General features: G+C 43.8%; 1 protein-coding gene across 1 annotated transcript in view; it reads left to right on the top strand.

The window, feature by feature from the left end:
- Positions 1 to 12494: 12494 nt before the first annotated feature.
- Positions 12495 to 23023, top strand: part of LOC124033857 (A disintegrin and metalloproteinase with thrombospondin motifs 18-like) — a 50046-nt gene continuing 39517 nt past the window's right edge. Inside the window, exons 1-3 of the mRNA XM_046346228.1 lie at positions 12495 to 12858; positions 12975 to 13053; positions 13825 to 14144. Of these exons, the coding sequence (XP_046202184.1) occupies positions 12757 to 12858; positions 12975 to 13053; positions 13825 to 14144 (501 nt within the window). The 5' untranslated portion in view covers positions 12495 to 12756. The remainder of the gene's footprint in view (positions 12859 to 12974; positions 13054 to 13824; positions 14145 to 23023) is intronic.

Genomic DNA, 23023 nt, shown 5'->3' with positions numbered 1-23023 from the left:
GTCTGCCGACATAACTGTCCAAGGGGGTTTCAACAGGCTCTCTCATTGCGACGTCCTCCTGAAGCCCATCAGCTAGCCTGCTATCCCCGGCCTGCTAGCTGTCTGAATCGCCGTGCCTCCAGCTCGTCTAGCTCCTCACTGGAACCTATGATCACTTGGCTACACATGCCTCTCCCTAATGTCAATATGCCTTGTCTATTGCTGTTTTGGTGAGGGATTTTTGTCTTATTTCACTGTAGAGACTCCAGCCCTGCTCAATATGCCTTAGCTAGCCCTTTTGTTCCACCCCCCACACATGCGGTGACCGCACCTGGCTTAAATGGTGCCTATAGAGACAAAACCTCTCTCATCGTCACGCAATGCCTAGGTTTACCTCAACTGTACTCACAACCTACCCTATCCTTGTCTGTACATTAGGCCTTGAATCTATTCTTCCGCTCCCAGAAATCTGCTCCTTTTACTAGACGACCAGTTATTTGAGCTTTTAGCCATACTCTTATCCTACTCCTCCTCTGTTCCTCTGGTGATGTAGAGGGTAACCCAGGTCCTGCCGCCCCCAGCGTCACTCTCATTCCCCAGGTGCTCTCATTTGTTGACTCTGTAACCATAAAAGCACTGGTTTCATACATGTTAACTAGGTGACCTAAACTGGGACATGCTTAACACCCTGGCCATCCTACAATCTAAACTCGATGCCCTCAATCTCACACAAATGATCAAGGAACCTACCAGGTAAACCCTAAATCTATAACCATGAACACCCTCTTAGATATCATCCTGATCAACTTGTTCTCTAAATACACCTCTGCTGTCTTCAACCAGGATCTCAGCGATCACTGCCTCATTGCCTGCGTGCGTAATGGGTCCACAGTCTAATGACCACCCCTCATCATTGTCAAACACTCCCTAAAACACTTCAGTGAGCAGGCCTTTCTAATCGACCTGGCCTGGGTATCCTGGAAGGATATTGACCTCATCCCGTCAGTAGAGGATGCTTGGTTACCCCAGACTTAACTGCCCTTTACCAGCACAAAAACATCCTGTGGCGTTCTACATTAGCATCGAATAGCCCCCGCGATATGCAACTTTTCAGGGAAGTCAGGAACCAATATATTCAGTCAGTTAGGAAATCCAAAATGCTGATGTTCTGAAAGAGCTGAAAAATCTGGATCCCCTACAAATCAGCTGGGCTAGACAATCTGGACCCTCTCTAAAACGATCCGCCAAATTTTTGCAACCCCTATTACTAGCCTATTCAACTTCTCTTTCGTATTGTCTGAGATCTCCAAAGATTGGAAAGCTGCCGCGGTCATCCCCCTCTTCAAAGGGGGAGACACTCTAGACCCAAACTGTTACAGACCTATATCCATCATGCCCTGCCTTTCTAAAATCTTCGAAAACCAAGTTAACAAACAGATCACCGACCATTTTGTATCCCACTGTACCTTCTCCACTATGCAATCTGGTCTCCGAGCTGGTCATGGGTGCACCTCAGCCACGCTCAAGGTCCGAAATTATATCATAACGGCCATCGATAAAAGACAGTACTGTGCAACCGTATTCATCGACCAGTCCAAGGCTTTCGACTCTGTCAATCATCACATTCTTATCGACAGACCCAAAAGCCTTGGCTTCTCAAATGATTGCCTCGCCTGGTTCACCAACTACTTCTCAGATAGAGTTCAGTGTGTCAAATCGGAAGGCCTGTTGTCCAGACCTCTGGCAGTCTCTATGGGGGTGCCACAGGGTTCAATTCTCGGGACGACTCTTTTGTCTGTATATATCAATGATGTTGTTCTTGCTGCTGGTGATTCTCTGATCCACCTCTACGCAGATGACACAATTCTGTATACATCTGGCCCTTCTTTGGACACTGTGTTAACTAACCTCCAAACAAGCTTCATTGCCATACAACACTCATTCCGTGGCCTCCAACTGCTTTTAAATACTAGTAAAACTAAGTGCATGTTCTTCAACCGATTGCTACCCACACCCTCCCGCCCGACTAGCATCACTACTCTGGACGGTTCTGACCTAGAATATGTGGACAACTACAAATTCCTAGGTGTCTGGTTAGACTGTAAACTCTCCTTCCAGACTCACATTAAGCATCTCCAATCCAAAATGAAATCTAGAATCGGCTTCCTATTTCGCAACAAAGCCTCCTTCATTCATGCTGCCAAACATACCCTCGTAAAACTGACTATCTTACTGATCCTGGACATCGGCTATGTCATTTACAAAATAGCCCCCAACACTCTACTCAACAAACTGAATGCAGTCCATCACAGTGCCATCCGTTTTGAAACCAAAGCCCCATATACCACCCACCACTGCAACCTGTGTGCTCTCGTTGGCTGGCCCTCACTACATACCCGTTGCCAAACCCACTGGCTCCAGGTCATCTATAAGTTATTGCTAGGTAAAGCCCTGCCTTATCTCAGCTCACTGGTCACCATAGCAACACCCACTCGTAGCACACGCTCCAGCAGGTATATTGCAATGGTCATCACCAAAGCCAACACTTCCTTTGGCCACCTTTCCTTCCAGTTCTCTTATGCCAATGATTGGAACGAATTGCAAAAATCTCTGAAGCTGGAGTCTTATATCTCCCTCTCTAACTTTAAGCATCAGCTGTCAGAGCAGGTTACCGATCACTGTACCTGTACACAGCCAATCTGTAAATAGTACAACCAACTACCTCATCCCCATATTATTACTTACCCTCTTGCTCTTTTGCACCTCAGTATCTCTACTTGCACGTCATCATCTGCACATCTATCACGCCAGTATTAATGCTAAAATGTAATTATTTCGCCTCTGTCCTATTTGTTGCCTACCTCCCTACATTTGCACACACTGTACATGTACAGATTTTTCTATTTCCTTTTCTATTGTGTTATTGACTGTACGTTTGTTTATGTGTAACTGTGTTGTTGTTTTTGTCGCACTGCTTTGCTTCATCTTGGCCAGATCGCAGTTGAAATTAGAACTTGTTCTCAACTGGCCCACCTGGTTAAATAAAGTTTAAATAAATAAATTAGACAATAATGTTGGCCCTGTTATCATGACTGTCCTCTGCAGTCCTCAAAACAAATTTTTAGCTTCTATAATCTTTTGAGAATCAAGGATGCCAAATATTGGCCCGTGGACTCCTCTGCTTCCAAAACTCCCATAAAATGTTCATTATGTGGGGCTCTTCCTTCAGTGACATAATTCTAATCACAACTGACAACTGTTCAGTGTGGCTGACATCTGAGTTGCAATCCAGAATGATAGAGAAGAATTTTGCCAGCTTGATGTCACTCACCATTATTGAAATGACCTTGCTGCTCAACAAATCAATGAGTTAATTTTGTATTTGGTAGGCCAAGGTAGCTGGTGGTGTGACTCAAGGTCCCTTTTTGGACATGATTAAGGTGCTCTTTCATGTCTGGATAAAATTGTGCCATCAGTACAACCTCTTTGAGGAAATGTCCATTTGACGGAGAGTACAGTGTTTCTGTGTGTCCCATTAGTGCCAGATCTCTAACTGCCAGAGACTGCACAATAACAGTCAGATGTGTCAACACCTCTCTCCATCTTGTCCTCTCAAGCTCCATAAGTGCCATCTCATGTTTATCAATTGCTTCCCATTTTTTGATCCTCATTGCCAGTTCTTTCCTTGTTGTATACTAGCCTATTTCATTACATGCATAATAAACTCAGCAAAGAAATACAGGTCCTCTCACTGTCAACTGCGTTTATTTTCAGCAAACTTTAACATGTGTAAATATTTGTATGAACAAAACAAAATTCAACAACTGAGAGATAAACTAAACAAGTTCCACAGACATGTGACTAACAGAAATAAAAGAATGTGTCCCTGAACAAGGGGGGGGGGGCAAAATCAGAAGTAACCGTCAGTACCTTGTGCATTATGCCACCAGCTGCATTAAGTACTGCAGTGCATCTCCTCCTTATGGACTGCACAAGATGTGCCAGTTCTTGCTGTGAGATGTTACCCCACTTTTCCACCAAGGCACCTGCAAGTTCCCAGACATTTCTTCGATCCAAAAAAAAAGGTAACAATATGTAACAATATGTCTGTGAAGCTATATATTCATATAAATATATATGAATGAATTGTGGTTTATTTCGTAGCATTTTGTAGTGTGACTGATTTTACTTATTGCATTAGTACTGGACAAAGTTAGAGGTGCGCTATTTGATAGATTCCCCCGCTCCCCCTACCTCAGGCCTCCGGTCGGGGTCCTGAGGTTAACCTGCCCCCCTCCCGATGTTGTACTTCTGAGTGGGAGACCTTCCCAGGCAGTAGCCTGCCTAGCTCACAAACTAGAATCAGGGTGCCCACTCTGACAAGGTTAATTGACCCACAGTCCCACACATGATATCATTGACGTGACGTGCAAATGTCACCATAACAGTTTCTTTGGGTGCAGGCGCCCCGTGATGCCGCCCTGGTCGGCTGCCCATGTCACCCATACCTAAATCCGCCGCCGATTACGGTCACTATTCATTCTAAGCTTTTTAGTCGGTTGATTAGTAATATAGGTTATTTGAGTGTCATGCATCATTATGGTTCCTATAAGGTTTCTCTATAAATGCATGCAGAGGTATTTAGAAACACACAGGGACTTGTCCTTCAGCAACTGTTGTGATTCATGTTGGATCAATAAAGCTGGAGACAGTACATGACTCACTCATAATAAAAATCTTGAACAACATTAAGTCATACTGGTGCATTTTACATTGAGATGGATAAACAAGAACACATGAAAGTCCATTTCTCATTCCTTTGATCATTGGTTTCTATGTGTGCTTGCTGTGTAGTGTATGTTTCTATATGTGTTTTCTATGACAATGTGAAACATTTGTGAATCAGTAGGGGTGTGTGTGTGTGTGTGTGTGTGTGTGTGTGTGTGTGTGTGTGTGTGTGTGTGTGTGTGTGTGTGTGTGTGTGTGTGTGTGTGTGTGTGTGTGTGTGTGTGTGTGTGTGTGTGTGTGTGTGTGTGTGTGAATCTGTTTGCATCAAAGTGTGAGATGGGTGGCAGTTCACTTGAGAGGGGTCTGTCTTTGAGCCAGGTGGAGGCCAGGTGGCTTGGCTGGTGTAGCCCACCCCTCTAGGCCTTGGGGCCGCCTATAGCGCCAGGTACAGTCTGGGGCCTGATAAGGATCTACTCTCTCTCTCTCTCTCTCTCTGGGTTCTACTTCCAGTGCCTCTTACCAAAGAGTCCCAGATGGTTTGGACCAGGGCCAAATGATACGCTTTCTGATCACATCATCTAAAGTATGTTTAAGGGCCCTGGAGCCCAAAAGTATTGGGGAAAAGGGGTTGGCACTCTTCTCACTAAATCATTCAACTGAATATTATTTGTGACAGTAACTTGTTTTATTGTTTTCATTTGGGAACAGTGTAGAGGTCTGTTGCTGTTAAACATTCTGATTTGTCCACAGACAGTGGCATTAAAAAGTATTTGCCCCCTTTTATTATTTTCTCAACTTTTGCATATTTTTGATACTGAATGTTATCAGATCTTCAATCAAAACCAAATATTAGATAAAGGGAACCTGAATTTACAAATAACAAAAAATATACATACTTAATTGATTTAATTAACAAAGCTATGCATCATTCAATTCCCCTGTGTGAAAAAGTAATGTCCCCCTTACACTCAATACCTGGTTGTGCCACCTTTAGCTGCAATGACTGCAACCAAACACTTCCTGTAGTCGTTGTTGATCAGTCTCTGACATTGCTATGGAGGAATTCTAGCCCACTCGTCCATGCAGAACTGCTTTAACACAGCGACATTTGTGGTTTTCAAGTATGAACGGCTCATTTCAAGTCCTGCCACAACATCTGAATTGGGATTAGATCTTGACTTTGACTAGGCCATTCCAAAACTTCAAATTTGTTGTTTTTTAGCCATTTTCTTGTAGACTTCATTGTGTTTTGGATCATTGTCTTGCTGCATGACCAAGCTGCGCTTTAGCTTCAGCTCACAGACGGATGGCCTGACATTCTCCTGTAGAATTTTCTGATACAGAGCAGGATCCTGAGGCGGCAAAGCATCCCCAAACCATCACGCTATCATCACCATGCTTGACCGTTGGTATGAGGTTCTTACTGTGGAATGCAGTGTTTGGTTTTCACCAGACATAATGGGACATAATAGGTTCCCATGACCCAGTCTACCCGAGGCGGTCCGACTTTCTTCCCATCTTGACCAAACATGTATTCCAGTAAACAACACACTGCCGCCACCACCAGGCCGTTCCTCTTGAGGTCAAAAATAGAAGTGCATAATTATTTATTTTTGTATGAACTTTTGCCATTTAGATGGAATACCGTCAATCTACGTAGTTAGATTTGTGGAAATATATCGTGCAATCTGTCCTTTAACTCTCTTTCAGTAAGTAGCCCTATCAGACACGCGCACAAATCAGTTAGCACGTCGATTTGTTTGAGGGCATCAAGAGATGGAGAGAAAAAAATACAAGTGCTGATTCAAAGGAAATGGGCAATGTCTTTCTCCTGACATCTGGCTTAAAAGTAATGAAATATTTTAAAACCTGTAATCGGCCTCAAGATCAAAGTAAAACGGGGGAAATCCCACCACACCCTCTGTATGTACAAATGTTCTCTCTACTGCTAAGCAAAACTCCTTTAATTTGCTTTGCAGTAATAAACCATTGGAGATGTTACTAGGTGTAACACTGCTGCTTGTTTGGTTGTGATTCTTGACACAATTTCTTGGGACAATAGCTTAGGTCAAATAGTTTATCCAGGAAACAGCATCTGCCATGTATCACCTTAAAACTAAACATCATCCTAGCTACACTCAGCTCTCCAGATAATCACATTGATCAGTGGTCTATGAGAATCTGTGCTATTAAATGAATAATGTTAAGCATAACATTGACCATTTTACATAAAAGGTGAGTCAGGTCTCCCCTGAAACATGTGATCTTGAGTTTTGGATGAGATAACAGTCAGACTGTGGTCTTCAGCAGCCATTAGGACTGGGATAACTGGGATGGAAGGAGAACTGGGATAAAGGGTTAAGCTTGCAGGTCAGTATTGAAAGGCGATTACCCAGTTCTGTAGACTGTTTGGGCTCTCGATGACAGAGAAAAAGAAACAATTTGAGAGACCCCCCCACCGTACCCCTCCACCCAATGTGTGTGTAACCGATGTGAAATGGCTAGCTAGTTAGCGGTGGTGCGTGCTAATAGCGTTTCAATCAGTGACGTCACTCGCTCTGAGACCTTGAAGTAGTTGTTCCCTTTGCTCCGCAAGGGCTGTGGCTTTTGTGGCGCGATGGGTAATGATGCTTTGTGGGTGTCATTTGTTGATGTGTGCAGAGGGTCCCTGGTTCGAGCCCAGGTAGGGATGAGGAGAGGGACGGAAACTATACTGTTACATGTGCTCATGTCACATCTTCTGATTGATGACCCCATAACCCAAGTGTGGATGCTTGAAGTAAGTACAGAGGATCCAATTATGATATATGCTGAGGTTAGCCTATACAGTATATCATTTGATTTTGCCTAATGTGTGGTCTTCAGTCAATCTCCCAAAAATGATGACCATGACTAAATCCTGACCAAAAAAAATGACATACGAACAGTGACTAATCTAAGTCAAATATCACTCCTCAAAACGACATAAGAAATCATATGGAGTACTCCATGCATGCTCAATGATAAAAAGCACATGGCATCGGTGGTGTGTCGTGCAGACAAAACAGGGTTATTTCTCTGCTCAGTTACGGAAAATCACATGGGCAAAGGACGAGCACTGACTGAGTGACAGGCAAACATATGGCTGCCACAGTGGCAACCACTAAAAGCACCAAAAATAAAAACTAGGAGAAATAGCAGAAATCCTCCCCCTAAAACGTTTGCAGATATGACCAGCAATGAAATTACAAGGAAATGAGGAGCAGATACAGGGAGCAGCATACGGATGCCGGCAAAAGAATCTGAACTCAAGCCACGGCTGGAAAAGGGACTGCCACACAATAAGCAAACAAACAAATTAAAAACAAACAAAACTATAGGAGGAAAAGAGAATGAGGAAAAACTTTAAAAAGTCTCTAAGGTTACCCTTTGGTTATGACCTCATTGAGTATTTGTGTTATTGGGTAAATAATTTGATTCAAAACAGAATTCACTAATTCTCTTTGCCAGTTCCCAGTGCAAATGCTGAGGAAACTGCTGTGGCTTGCTTATGATAGCATAAGCTTTGCATATTGAAATGACAGCAAGTGAGAGTTCTCGGTTCACAGTATGTACATTAGTTAATCAGGTCTTTTGTTGTCAGATGTCATGTCCTGCTGCGGTTTCTGGGACTTTATATCCCTCCCCACGAGAACCACACTGGTTACATGTATTCGTAATGTGATATCTTGTATTGCTCTCCTGAAACAAACAACTTAGCTGTCTGACAGGCTCCAATGAACAGAGGCTTGGGTGAACTTCTTGACTTTTGGGACATTTTGGACAGTTGGTTAAGCGTACCGTATATAAACTAATCTGTGAACACAGTGGTGTGGTGTGGCCTTGTTCAGTTTGGGGCCATCTGTGGCCACTCTACCCTGCATTGTCAGGACTGAAAAGAGAGAAGAAAGAGAAACATCGGAAAACAAGAACCATCTGGTAAACAACCACATTGTAGTCAAAGCAAAATGTGCTTTCCTGCCCTCCGTCCTACTTGCAATTCAACAGTTCCATAGGTTGAGCACATGTGGTCATCCTGTCTGGGTTGCCCCCCCCCCCTTGGGTTGTGCCATGGCGGAGATCTTTATGGGCTATACTCAGCCTTGTCTCAGGATGGTAAGTTGGTGGTTGAAGATATCCCTCTAGTGGTGTGGGGGCTGTGCTTTGGAAAAGTGGGTGGGGTTATATCCTTCCTGTTTGGCCCTGTCCGGGGGTGTCCTTGGATGGGGCCACAGTGTCTCCTGACCGCTCCTGTCTCAACCTCCAGTATTTATGCTGCAGTAGTTTATGTGTCGGGGGGCTAGGGTCAGTTTGTTATATCTGGAGTACTTCTCCTGTCCTATTCCGTGTCCTGTGTGAATCTAAGTGTGCGTTCTCTAATTCTCTCCCTCTCTCTTTCTTTCTCTCTCTCGGAGGACCTGAGCCCTAGGACCATGCCCCAGGACTACCTGACATGATGACTCCTTGCTGTCCCCAGTCCACCTGGCCGTGCTGCTGTTCCAGTTTCAAATGACCTGAGCCCTAGGACCATGCCCCAGGACTACCTGACATGATGACTACTTGCTGTCCCCAGTCCACCTGACCGTGCTGCTGCTCCAGTTTCAACTGTTCTGCCTTATTATTATTCAACCATGCTGGTCATTTATGAACATTTGAACATCTTGGCCATGTTCTGTTATAATCTCCACCCGGCACAGCCAGAAGAGGACTGGCCACCCCACATAGCCTGGTTCCTCTCTAGGTTTCTTCCTAGGTTTTGGCCTTTCTAGGGAGTTTTTCCTCGCCACGTGCTTCTACACCTGCATTGCTTGCTGTTTGGGGCTTTAGGCTGGGTTTCTGTACAGAACTTTGAGATATCAGCTGATGTACGAAGGGCTGTATAAATAAATTAGATTTTATTTTATTAAGAGGCTGTGGGTGACTGGCCTGACACCGACGATGGCAACCACAGTATCTCGGAAAGATGATAAAGTGTTCATGCAGAACCCTTTAAACAAAGGGTTCTACATGGATCCAAAATGACTTCTGCCTGGAACCAAAAAAGGTTCTCACTGGAACCAAAAAAGGGGTTTCCTATAGGGACAGACGAAGAACCCTTTTGGAACCCTTTTTTCTAAGATTGCAGAACCAAAGCTTTAGCTCCGAGAGCTGTTTGGTAACTAATTACACAAGTATAGTTCCCTGAACCACCTCCGTTACATTTACAGCAGACGTGCTTATTTGACCCTTCACAATCTCGTCACTTACTTACTGGAACTTTGGTAAGGTGAACAAAATCATATGTATTTTATACTTTAACCCTAACTCCAATATCTGCAACAAGATGTTTTAAAATGATTTCAGAAACTGGCAAAGTACACAGTTTTGTTTATTTTACTAGGCAAGTCAGTTATTAAGAACACATTCTTATTTTCAATGACAGCCTAGGAACAGTGGGTTAAATGCCTTGCTCATGGGCAGAGAGACATATCTTTATGTTGTCAGCTCGGGATTTGATCTGTCAACCTTTCGGTTACAAGTCCAACGCTCTAACCACTAGGCTACCTGCTGCCCCAATAAATGATTAAGAACCATAAGAATCATAAAATATAATACACAAACGTATGGTAAATACTGTCTATAATACCAAATAATTATGGCACTGAAAAGCTATAGACAGAGAACTGCAGAAGTAGGTTACACCTTAAGATGGACCAGTCGCAGCTGTCCTCTGTCAGCTCCCAGACATGGCAGGAGCTCAGGGGGCTTGCTGTGACACAGGTCACAGATGTGAAAGTGTGAAAAGTTGGTGGAGTGAGAGGTAATGGGTAGCTACAGCTGAGGTGTCCGTGTGCTACAGGTTGGCCTAGACTGCGTCATGTCATGAGTGCAAAACATCCTACCCATACAGCCCACGGATACAGAAATATTATAACACATGAATAGGCAAATATTCGGATTCTGAATCATTTCACAGAGTGGCCTACTATCAAAAACAAGGGAGGAAATGCATCCCATAACATGGAAATTGCTGTGATATCATTCAGCCTACAGTAGCCGCCAATGTGTGGTGTTCAATGTAGGCCCACATTCCATGAGACTTTTGAGAAGAAAAAAAACATGCAGGGCTTGACATTAAGCTGTTTATCAACTTGTTTGATGCAAGAAACCACTTTACAAAATAAAACACATTATTATGCCCATAGCATTGTTACAGAGAATCAGACAAATGATGCTACCCTCTGCCTATGGTCTACTTACCGTAGCTTATTGAAGCCGGTCTCCAAATACACCACTGCCCCATTAACACAGAAAAAGGCTCTTTACCTGACTTACGTTTCAAATAAATGTACACGTTTTGTGCTCTTGTAGGAAGCAATCACTCCCCTATTGCTGACTTCAAATGATCTATAACTGAGCCAATAACTCACTAATTAGCAAACAAAATGTGCGCAAGTGGCTACATGCAGCTCTTGCTTTGATCTCAAAACAAGCCCATGTACTCATGACCGCTCATTCGTGTCAACAGTCCAGTTCAAAGTTAACTTCACAGATAAAAAAAAGTACATTTCACAGATCCATATATGGCAATAGTCTATTTGCATATAGGCCTACTGCAGCTCTGATTGGTTATACCGCAATGGTCTGTGTAGATTACGGGCTGTGTCGTGCGTGTCCAATGCGTTCTGGCTTCAACAACATCTCCTGCAGTTAGTTTTGCATACTAAATCTTGCATAGTTCGTTTTGTTTCGGTACGTTGCATTGAAAGTGGCTAATATTGCATTGATTCGATCACAATTTATACAGTAAAGGGAACGTTGATAGTGTTAGCTAACAGGGGAAACTAGAAAATTGAGTGAAGTTCAATATCGTGCTTCTCTGCATGGGTTGATACCGTTTTCTTCTGCGCCGCAGTCTGGGGGGAGCTGGGCGGCAGTCTCTGGGCTACTGCGCGCAGTTTAGAAGCGTACGTTGCCCCTAACATAATTTCAAGAGTACGGGTTTAACAGGGCCGGTTTCAGGCATACACGACGTAAAAGGTCGTTTAGGGGCCCCAGTCGCTAGTATTGGTCACTAGCCTATACTCTTCTTGACTAAGGTGGGATAGTGACCAAGCCACTGACACATCTGCTAAATGAAAAAAAAACATACTAGGCTGCACGACTAACCCCAAATGTGCAAAAAATGATCCATTCATGTTTACACGTAATTCACCATTTTGCGTGAATGACCTGTTGTAGATTAGAAAGGTTTGCCTATAATAACACACAGTTTATTAATCTCTCTACTCGGGCCCTAGATTTCATACAATGGTCAGTCAGGTGGGCAATTTCTTACACAACTCCAGAAGTGGAATGAAAAGCTGACCTTGAATTATAGGCTACACAATTTACATCCAATCAAATACTTTCTGTATTTTCATTGATTTGGAAATTTGCATCGACCTGCAATATTAATTGAAGAGCTTTATAGGTCAATTCAACAAAAAAATACGGAATGTCCTGATGATGAAGCCTTTTTGCAAATCCAATCAGTTTCCACATGATTCAACATCATCACATATATATATATATATATATATTTTTGTTTTTTGGGGGGGGGGTTGAAATGAAACAACGTGGAAACAACGTTGATTTAACCTGTTTTTGCCCGGTGGGTTGTGCGGGGAGCACGAATTTGTTAAACTCAACACTGAGCCAAAGATAGTTAAGAGCTTTCCTGCACAACAGAGAAGATGATGCTCTTTGCTGATTGGCCCATCTCCGTTTCCACCCGCTGGTGCTACTTACTGTCTGCAGGAGCTGACTGTCACTGTTCACTGTAGAGAGCACAGTCAGCACTCCGGCGATTTGCTACCTGTTTCAGAAAGACGCACGAGTGCGCTTTACCTCTCCAGGCACAGCCAAATGGACCCGGCGGACTAGGCGTGATTACATGTAAAAAGGCACCTAAAGAAATCAGCAATGTCTTACAGTTGCATTGTCCGCTGCCACAGGTTACTACTTCAGTGTTTTTTGAGGAGGTAACAGAGGAGGATATTGCATGCCAACATGGATTGCCTTTTTCTTTTGATATGGACTTTGCCTATTCCACTTGTCAGCTGCACATCAGTGAAGATTTTATCCACTCTGTGGTTCTGGAACACATTGAAGGCAGGTGACAATTAACTGTATCACCAGATATACTTTTCAATTGCAGTAGGCTACCTGTTACAGTACACTGTTGCGCTTGTTGTGCCATTAACTTGTTGCTACCTGTCGTTTTGCAGACGCTGCATATCTACTGCTCACATTCCATTTACTCTGTTTCGTCCACTTTTGCCAGTGACACCAGTGGACTGAATCATGGTTTGTATTTTGCACGGGCCGGTTGTTTACTTCTCTCCATAACTGATAGGACAATGGTTACTAATAACATTGTAGTCTGCAGCAGTCTATAACTTTTACAACCCTTTCGAATGAAACAATAACAAAGCTACTGTTCAGAAAGAATAAAACGCATTACTTGTATGTGTTGTGTCAGGTTTATCGATGAGTCACCAGGTAAAGCGCTCATGGTGCCTTGCGCGCATACTGCCTCGCTCGTCTTCTTGGCTGGTAAATTTAAGCCACGCGCGTTTGCCGGTGAAGGAATTCCCTGCAGAAGCGGCAGTTTCCTCCTTGAGCAGCCGGCGACGGGGCGGGTAGAGTTTAGATGATTTACATTCTTTGATTTACCAATGAGAGTGGATGTGACTGTAAAAAAATATTTGGATTTGTTTCTGGGCGTTCCTATTAGGCCTACGTGGCGTCTGATACTGTTCCTAAATGATGGGTGTCTTTGTGCTCTTATTGAATAACTGTTTATTAGATTAATATAGGCTATGATAGTGGAATAAGGTTTACAACTTTTGGATCTGAAACTTGGTTTGATTATGAAAGACCCGAATACACAAGCCAGTATGATATCAAATTCTCCCCTCATAAGTCACTTAAATATTATAACACTGTTTGACCAATTATACAGTGATCAGTATAAACAGACTAGAGGGACTTGAAATGTGTGCAAATGCTTGTGCCAATAAGATTAACTTATTGGATGTGGGTTTGGTGGTGACCTTTTCTGTGGTTCTCCCCCAGATTACATGTTTGTGACGCCAATTGAGGTGGATGCTCGGGGTGGGTATGTGTCCCACGATATGCTGCGGCGAGGCCGGAATAAGAGGTCCCTGTCGTCCATGGGGGGCCCTGTACACTACAGGCTCTCTGCCTTCGGGAGGGACATGCACCTGGACTTACAGCCTGCCATGGTAGTGGCAGAGGGCTTCACAGTACAGGTACTGGGGACAGAGGGCATCACCACATTGGCACAGGAGCCAGCCCATCAGGACTGCTTGTATCAGGGATTCATACGCAACCTCACAGCTTCCTCTGCAGCCATATCTACATGTTCTGGCTTGGTAAGTGTCCCCTTGAGTCGTTAAATCTTACCCTGCGTCAGAAAACATACACCTGTTTTTTTTCTCTCGTGATTTAGATTTGTCATGGATTACACCTTGTGTCAAACCACCTTTTATGTTATGCAAAGTAAGCAATGAAAGAGAAAAAGAGTGTGTTTCTGTTTCTGTGTGTGAGGAAGAGAGAGGGAGAGAGGGGTGTGTGTGTGTGGGAGTGAGAAAGAGAGGGGGGGGGGAGAAGGGAGGAGAGTGGAAAAGAGACAGTTCTGTTTTTTTTTTTTAAGTTGCTGGCCTTAGTGTCTCTCTCACTATTTCCTCCCTTAGGCGGACAAGCAGATCACATGTCCCACCCCGGACACTAGGCCTCCATAAAACATGCCTTTATTTTTTGCCAATAGCCTCTACCTCCTTTGCTCCTTGCTCTTTTGTCCCTTGTTTGCCCTGCTTCCCCATCTCCCTTGTTCAGTGCAATTAAACCCTGAGTGAAGTTTCAGCCGCTTGGCTGGCAGTGCTAATCTTTGTATTGTTCTTTTCATTAGTAGTAGTTTCTCCACAATTAAACAGCAGTGACCCATTATTTTTAAAACTGTGCAAGGACACAATGTAATTTGGGAGCAGACACATTTGAATAGACTGGAAGGACTCTTTGATCTGTTTTTACTCCTCCCCAGTTTTTCTCCTCCCCAGTTATCCTTTTTTCTCTTCCCAAGGATGACCCGAGGGCCATCAGAAATTCACTTAGTCTATCGTTTCTTAAAATGTGCTTCTACTTTTAGATTTCAGATGGATGGGAGGGAGAGCCACATTAAAAGACCTACTTTTACAGTAGTACATTAAAACTGAATAAAGGGGAAGAGAGGAAAATGCACAAGAAAGAAGGTCTGTCTGTTGCACTGAAAGAGTGCATAGCCTGGAGGAGTTTAACCCCACATGTCATCTCCCCTTCACGAGGAGCTTTGGATTAAGTACAAATGAGGACCCATTCATCCCCGTTGATCCTCAGCAGCTTCTTTTGCCTGGAAACAGAGGATCACTGGCAGCCTGTTTGGGTGAGAGCTAGATTTTTTTTCTGCAAGAAGAATGTTAATTCCGAGTTTAGAGTGGCGCTCCGAGGGAGGATGGTTGCTCTCTCTATGGGCCGATGGAGGCCCTCTTTGTGGTAGTGTAGGTCTCCACTGCTGGCACACAGACAGACGGCCGGTCAGAGAAGCCCCGGCCTCCACAGTCCGCCCACGCTGGTCCTCTTAACTACTGTTTGGTTGCATCATGCCCCAGCAGATGGAGGGGGATTCTGTTTTTAAATCAAGAACAGGCAGACTCTGTATTCAGACCGGGGATAGGGGATTTGCTTAGTCAACCCTGAATAATTTAACATGGTGTTTTTAATTACACTCCTCATGAGAAGGACATGTACTTCCTTTGTGTGTCGAAAGTATTTTCTCTTTTTCTCTTTTCTGCTGACCTCAAATGACTTGAAGGCATCAGTTAAAAAAATAAATAATTGTACAGGTATTGCTGGTTGCACACAGGAGTTCTCTGCCTGCATTCTCTGGTCCAGAGGTCACGGTGGTTGACCTCAGTCGCTCCCTCTTTCAGGGTCGTGCTGGCCTCAGTTCCTCTGTAGTGCAAGTTCAAAGCTGCTCTCCCATTCCTCTGTGAATGCAGGGAGGGATAAATTAGAGCTCTGCTGTCCTCCCCAGGTCACCACTCAGTACACTGGGTGACAGAGCCAGCCCTTCCTCACAAGGACCAGACCCCAAGAGCTGAGCTGAGCTCAACAAGAACAGTAGGCTTGGATGCACTCTCTGAGACCTTCATTAATATGTCATTTACTATCATATTGGACGGCGGGATCATTGGTGTGTGGGCCAGCTATATTGTCTGGCTGTTGAGCCATTAGATTGCCCCTTCAGCGGATTCCGGTTCTCTGGCTAAGCGTGTCTGACCATGACAAACTCAGCCATGACCTTTCCCAAGCCCCCTCTTCCACGTTAGGATGCATGTCTCTTTAGTCTATACAGTTGCAGCCACACCTCGAAGGTTTTAAGTGCTAGCTGAGAAAACGATGAAACACGTTTCTGATAAGACTTCAAGTTCATCTAGGGGGCATATTTTATGTGGTTGAAATAGTCTGCTTGCATAAAAGTGTCAAAGATAACACGTTACGCATGCATTCACATTTTCTCAAGAGATGCTGAAAGAAAGAAATCATATTTCTCCACTCCTGTTCCGAGACAAAATTAACATTTGTTATATAATGTTACTGCAAGAAATGCATAATTCTGCTAGAGTTAATATTATATTACTCTCCATGTGAGAGGTTATAGGCCGACAGTCAGTGTTCAGATTGCAGTTATTATTCCATTTAACCCATAGTAACTTCAATTAGGAATATTCTGTTTATTTACAGATACAGGGATACCCGGAACGGGATATGACCAAAAGCGGGATATGAGCTACAATCCGGAATACTGTGGGCATGTAAACGTGGTCTCTCTGAGACATCTCTCTTTTCAGTGTTTCCTGTGGTATTAAAGCAGGTCACTCTCTCTTAGGTAACCACATATATTCTGAGAACAGGTTTTTGTTGTTCTTCTTTATTTTCGAAACGAGGCTGGGAGGGCTAGGTGTATTCTTTTCCCACAACCCCTGTAGAGTTGTAGACCGGTTCTAATTAGGGAGGTAATTGAGTCTGTTTTGATGTGTACTAGGGGTCTTTTTAATGACCCCCATGTACTAGGGGATGAGTGTGAACACAAACCTCCCCTTTTCCTTTTTTCTCCTCTCATTCCCCAGCTTGTTGCTCTCAGACACCTCAAAGGAGACTGTTTATTTTGCTCAGGGTCTTATTGCAGGGACAGTTGTGATATCCTTTAACAATGATCTGAGGAAAGGAAACACGTCAGCAGACATGCACATTTGACTGTCTCAACAAGGTGTAAGTCGTAGGACGTTCCACTGTGTGGAGAAAAAAAAGACACTCATTCTCTTCCCGTGGTGTGGTATCTGTCATATAACCGGTTTAGTGGGAAATTTAAAAAAAATCTGAATTATAGTCCTACATATATATTACTAAACATGAGTTATAGGTGATGTAGTCGCCATAAATGATTGTTCTGGAGTGAACTTTTCTCTGTAGAGAAATGTTGTGCACAGGCCTGAAATAAACAAGATGGCTGATGCTCAGTTCTTTCTCAGCACCTCATATGACCTACTGTAAACCACAACTCTCTCTGCTCAGTGTCCCATGGGCTCCATCTCCCCACAATGGGCTCCATATGGATGCAGGGCGTACAGGGCGTAGGGCTGAGTCTGACACATGATGAGGAATTCTCAGGTAGGACTTTGGGCATTTGTACTTGTCCATTTTCATAAGAGGACTGGACAAATTGGAACGTCTGTTGGAACTCTGTAGTTAGTCTGGCTCCCTAGTCCCACTCATAACTCATAGGCTGTTATGCCACATACGACGTGAGCCGGTCATGTTGTGAGCGCTGCGGAGGGAGATTCCCTGGTGGTCTCCGTGGTGACAGTGATGTAGTGCCCACCGCTAGATGCCAGTAGGAGAGGGAGCCAGGAGCTTGCCATTCTGCTCTTGTCACAGGCATTGTGCTCGGGTTTCTCACACAAGACGAATGAGGAGCGTTGAAGTGGTCGTCACTTCACAAAGCAGAATCCATACATATTCCTCGACCCGTCTGTGTCAGCACAATAGATGCAGTGCCCCTTTTGTTAGACAATAAGTTATTGTCCGACAACGGTTCTGGCTTGTCGTTAAATGAGGATAGCGTTTTGACCTGTATGGCTGCTTTAGTGAACAATTTCTCTCTGTAAATAAGATGTGCACGAACATGGTTGCAGAACAGACCAAATCAACATTTATTGGTTGCAGATATTGCAGATGTTATCACAGGTGCAGCTAAATGCTGGTGTTTCTAGCTCCAACAGTGAAGCAATACGTAGCAATACAAAACAATACACGCATAATCCAAAAAGTAAAAAAATAAAGAAATTTAGAAATGTTGTAACGAATCCAATTAACAACCCAAATAGCAATGTAACAGTAATCCAAATGCAACCTACACCTATCTACACTGGATAAATGTACACAAGGGATATCCTAGGAATGATATGTACAGCAGTAGATATATTAGAGTGAGCTATGTCAAGAATCCAGTATATAAATACATATGCTGTGTGCATAAACAGTGTAACTAAAATGCAATGTACAGTAGTAGAAATATTAGTATGAGCTATGTCGAGAACACAGTATTTAAATGCACAGTACACAACCCCATAGCAAAATGGATAGAATTGCAGGAAATTAGCTTCCTGAGTCCGGAATATAAATGATCCATACGTATGTATGTGAATGGTGGGTATAGACAGTATGGACAGTATGTGAATAGAAAAGGTGTGTGTGTATAGCAGTAGATTCTTTATTTATCTAAGTTTTATTTGATCAGGGAGTCATACTGAGACCAAGGTCTCTTTTACAGATGAGCCTTGAATGACAGAAATGACAGAATACACACATCAAAATATAAATACAATATGCAAGTAGAAAGAAAAACACATTCATTAAAAAAACACATTCATCAATAAGAAGGTCCTCATTCAGCTATATAGGATAAGCCATGTCTAGAATACAGTATGTACATATAAAGTGGGTAAAACAGTATGGAAATATTATTAAAGTGACTGGTGTTCAATGACTGTGCATAGGGCAAAAGTCTCTTAAGGTGCAGGGTGGAGTACTTGATGGTAGCTGGCTAGTGACCGTCTCCGAGGTTCAGGGCAGAGTACTGGAAGCAATGGAAACAGTAAAGATGTTGGCTTAAATTGAACACAGAACCATATACAGTATATCCCATATTTACTTCAATTTCTCTTTCCCCCTCATATCCTTTCCTTTTCTCTATTTCTGACCTCTGGTGAGTTTGGGAGGGACTGACTGCCTGAAATAGTGGACTTCCCAATTTGGCCACCTGCTGAGTCATCATCCACTGTCAGAGGAAGTTGCTTGGTCCCAACTGGGCTGACAGGAAAATGAGGTGAACCTTGCCCATTTCGATTCAGCTGATAAGGGGACTCTATAACATCATTAGCCACGGTGTTTCCAGGCCCACCTGTGCTTTATTTGGAGAACAAGGGCTGCTCAGTGGGTGTCTATGCTCTTTAAAGGCAATTAGTGACGCCACACACTCTGTGGAATGCTCTAGGCTAACGCTGAGGGAAACTCAAATCATTATGGGCCAGGTCGAATGATAGACACGGAGACATAGGCCGCTCACACAGACGAGGGCTGTATTTTGGACTGATAATGGCCTGTATCCTTTTACCATAGCTGACAGACACTGAGTGATGTGGATGCTCTGGTCTGCTTTCGCCGACACTGTGGTCACATGTAACGCTGAGCTGGAGTGCAGATGTGTTTTAGAGCTTTATAATCACTGGGTTTGGGTTTCTCACACATCTCTCTCCCAGTCTTTAACAGCATGTAAGCACTTACTAATTTAAAATATAATGTCATGGTTGGGAGCCTTAAAAGCAGCTACAGTTTACACAAAGACAAGCTAATTACGTTTTCCCCCGCAACAGATCCTAAGGAACGAGCTATAAATTGGGTCTCGCACTTACACTGAAGACACGCATGGTCGAAATGTATAAGGTTACATGTGTGTAGTCACAGGCCTCGGAAAAACCACATGAAAGCAAAAAGAAAAGTCGTGTTGTAATAGCTTCCATAGGAAAGTCCTCTGAGACCATTGGTGTATTTGCTAATTCCCAACAACATAGACCGTTGGGTTCGGAAAACTGTCTCCTCAGAGTAACCATGTGCATGTTATGCTGTAAACTGAGAACGGTGGTGGTGGTGGTGGGGGGGGGGGTCGTCTGATGTCTGCAGGTCTGAGGAGAAATAGACTGGTGTTTAACAGAGGACATCTCCCTCTAATCTGTGTAACTCTTACAAGTGTACATTTAAGGAAATCACCAGAGGTCTGCCACATCAATATTACTTGAAGTCTCAGGACCTGGTGTCTCTTTGCTCCCTGTGAAATTCCATAAATCTCAAGTACCTTTCAGAGGATATATGTTGTCATGAATAACATCCATTTAACAGCATGTTACTATACATAGCAAAACATGTATTAAATGTTATGCCGGAAATAATACAGTACATTGAGGTATATACCTGATATCACCTGATATTACCATCAGTATCTGATATTAGTGATATTTTATGGCTACTAGTATGCTTATGTTTTGTTTTCAAGTTGTCCCTCCAGGGTTCTACTTTTACATTTCATCTATCAGTTCTTCTAGTCTTCTCAGGACTCTCACAGACATACAGTTCAGGCAGAACAAGAAGAGAGACGCACCACATCCCGACAGATGGAATCAATTTCCTCCCATTATCAAGCATAGGCACCTCCATATGCTAACTGCTGGAAGATGTTGATAGATATTTTACAGTAAAGTTTGGTATGTTTCTGAGACAAATGGAATACATGTGTGATAATTGAGTGTGAGGTGGTGTGGGGGCTTGGCAGACAATGGGAAGCGCTAGCTAGCTAACAGTGGATTTCCTCCAGGGTGTTGGTTAACGTTTGTTGTGGGTTAAAGGGGAGCAGGCACATCACAACAGGAAGTGGCTAGCGAGATTCCAGGCTAATATGCTAATAGATTTACACAGATAGGGGTTGGAACCTGGAAGAGGTACTTTGTCTCCTCCTTTTACAGTTTCAGTCTGTGTGAGTAATTTGGTCGCTGTCAGATTTGGTTCAGGGTAGCTTCACAAAACATATGCAAATGTTAAAAATGGGCTCATCTGGGATGAAGGACTACTGTCACCACTGCAAAAATGAGCAGAAAACATTATCTTTATTGATGTAATGCATAGCAGAGATTTATACAAATAGCATCCATATATCCATGCATAGGCCTATGTTGCTTGACAGTTTGTTGAGAGTTAGTTGGTGAGATCCCTAAACTCGTCAGTTCAAAGGGCTGGAGCAGGCACCAGACTGACCAGGCTGCCAGATCTTTACAGTGCAGTGGAAAAGTGTAATGAAATGACAGTGCGGGTTACACTCAAGTCTTTTGGCTATTAAGGAAGTGGAAGGGTTTCTAAGTCCAGTATAGCGTTGTGTATCCTCCCCAAGTTTGTCAGTGTCTCCCTGCTCTCTGTCCTCATGCGGTCTACTCCTAGATTATGGCCTGTGTCGGGGGCTAGCTAGGGCTGGTTCATAAGGAGGGGTCCTGGCTGTTCTGGCTGCCCAGCTGTGGTGAAGACATGTCATACTGTTATCCTCTCTCTGTCTGGACACAGTGTTTGAAGGCATGTGGGGCTCTGCCGAGGTCACATTAGAGGAAGAGGAGGAAAATGTGAGACACAGGAAGGCAAGGCACACAAGGTACCCCGTGGCTCGGCCAAAATAGACGTCACTGCATTTAGTGTAAACCCCCTTTCGATTGAAACCCATCAGTCGCAAAGAGAAATCACTCTGCCTCAACAAAGCACTGGAGCAACACAGAGAACGAGGATGACAGACATCGACGGACGCCCGATGCCATTACTGCCCATTACTATCATGGGAGAAACAGAACCAAATTTGAAAAGAGCCTCTGGGTTACTCACATGGCCTTTTGATCCTCATCGGGGGAGGAATGAGTGATACGAGGTGGTTTGGTGGTTCTGTCAGTTCCTGGGAGAAGAGGGATGGATGGGGTTATGGTGGACTTTGCCTCCCCAGAGTGCCCCTGTTGTACCTCTGTCCTGTCCCAGGAGGTGGGAGTCAGGGAGCGGATGCCTGTGCATGGTGGCAGTCTGCCATGGCTCGCCACTGTTTTCACAACAAGAGCTTCTGCATGGCTCCCCCTTTGTGCGCCTATGTTTACTTTGCCACCTGCTAGTCTGGGGAAATGTGGATCAGGAGGGCGAAGGGGGAGGTGGGTGTCACGCATAGAAAATGGACAGGGGTCATGGGGTGTGAGGGGTGTGGATGACAATGCACAGCTATTTGGGCTGGATTTGGAGAGTAGGAGGTGAGATTAGATGGCATTCCATGGCCAGACAGAATTTGTGAGGTTCAGCACTCTTAGTGATGGATCTCAGACATGGTCAGAGAGTGGAATGAACTGCTTAACTTGGTCATCAAATGGGAGAAAGGACAGAGGTTTGGGGAAACCAAACAACAATTAAATGGCTGCGTTCACCTTTCTTCACTCAGTTCTTTCTCTGTCTCATGCAATCACATAAACAAATGATCAGGCAATGCATAATAATATAGTAGTGCTGACCAAAAGAAAATACATCTTTTTCTTCTCTAGTCTGCCAATGCTTATCGAGTCCATTTCATCATTATTCCTCCCTTTGTAACTCACTGTGGATGAGGCCAAGTGGATACACGCCGCTACCCAGTGCTGTCTGACGCTGTCTGAACCTGCTGACATGAACAGCCACAGCAGTGAACGGATGGTCTGTCAGAGGCCAGGGTGTTTATCAGCCTGTCTGTCTGTCTGTCTGTCTGGTAGCCCTGCCAGGCGAAATAAACCAAACCACTGCTTCTTCATTCTACAGCAACACGACACGTTTCACGTACTGAGATAAATGCACGCTCAGCTAGCACAGCGCAGTGAACTCTTCCAGAACATCTTGGATGCGGTCGTTGCTGCCAGATTAATGGTAACTCTGTTCTAGTCTTATATTGCAAACCTTAAGCTGGGGGGCTGTTGCAAATGCATTACAATTGCTCAACTATAACCAACCAAAAATACACTGAACAAAAATATAGATGCATCATTTAAAGTGTTGGTCCCATGTTTCATGAGCTGAAGTAAAATATCCCAGAAATGTTCCATATGCACAAAAAGCTTAT

This window comes from Oncorhynchus gorbuscha, linkage group LG04 (assembly GCF_021184085.1).
Source record: "Oncorhynchus gorbuscha isolate QuinsamMale2020 ecotype Even-year linkage group LG04, OgorEven_v1.0, whole genome shotgun sequence".
NCBI lineage: Eukaryota > Metazoa > Chordata > Actinopteri > Salmoniformes > Salmonidae > Oncorhynchus > Oncorhynchus gorbuscha.
This window is presented reverse-complemented; position numbering and strand designations above follow the sequence as displayed.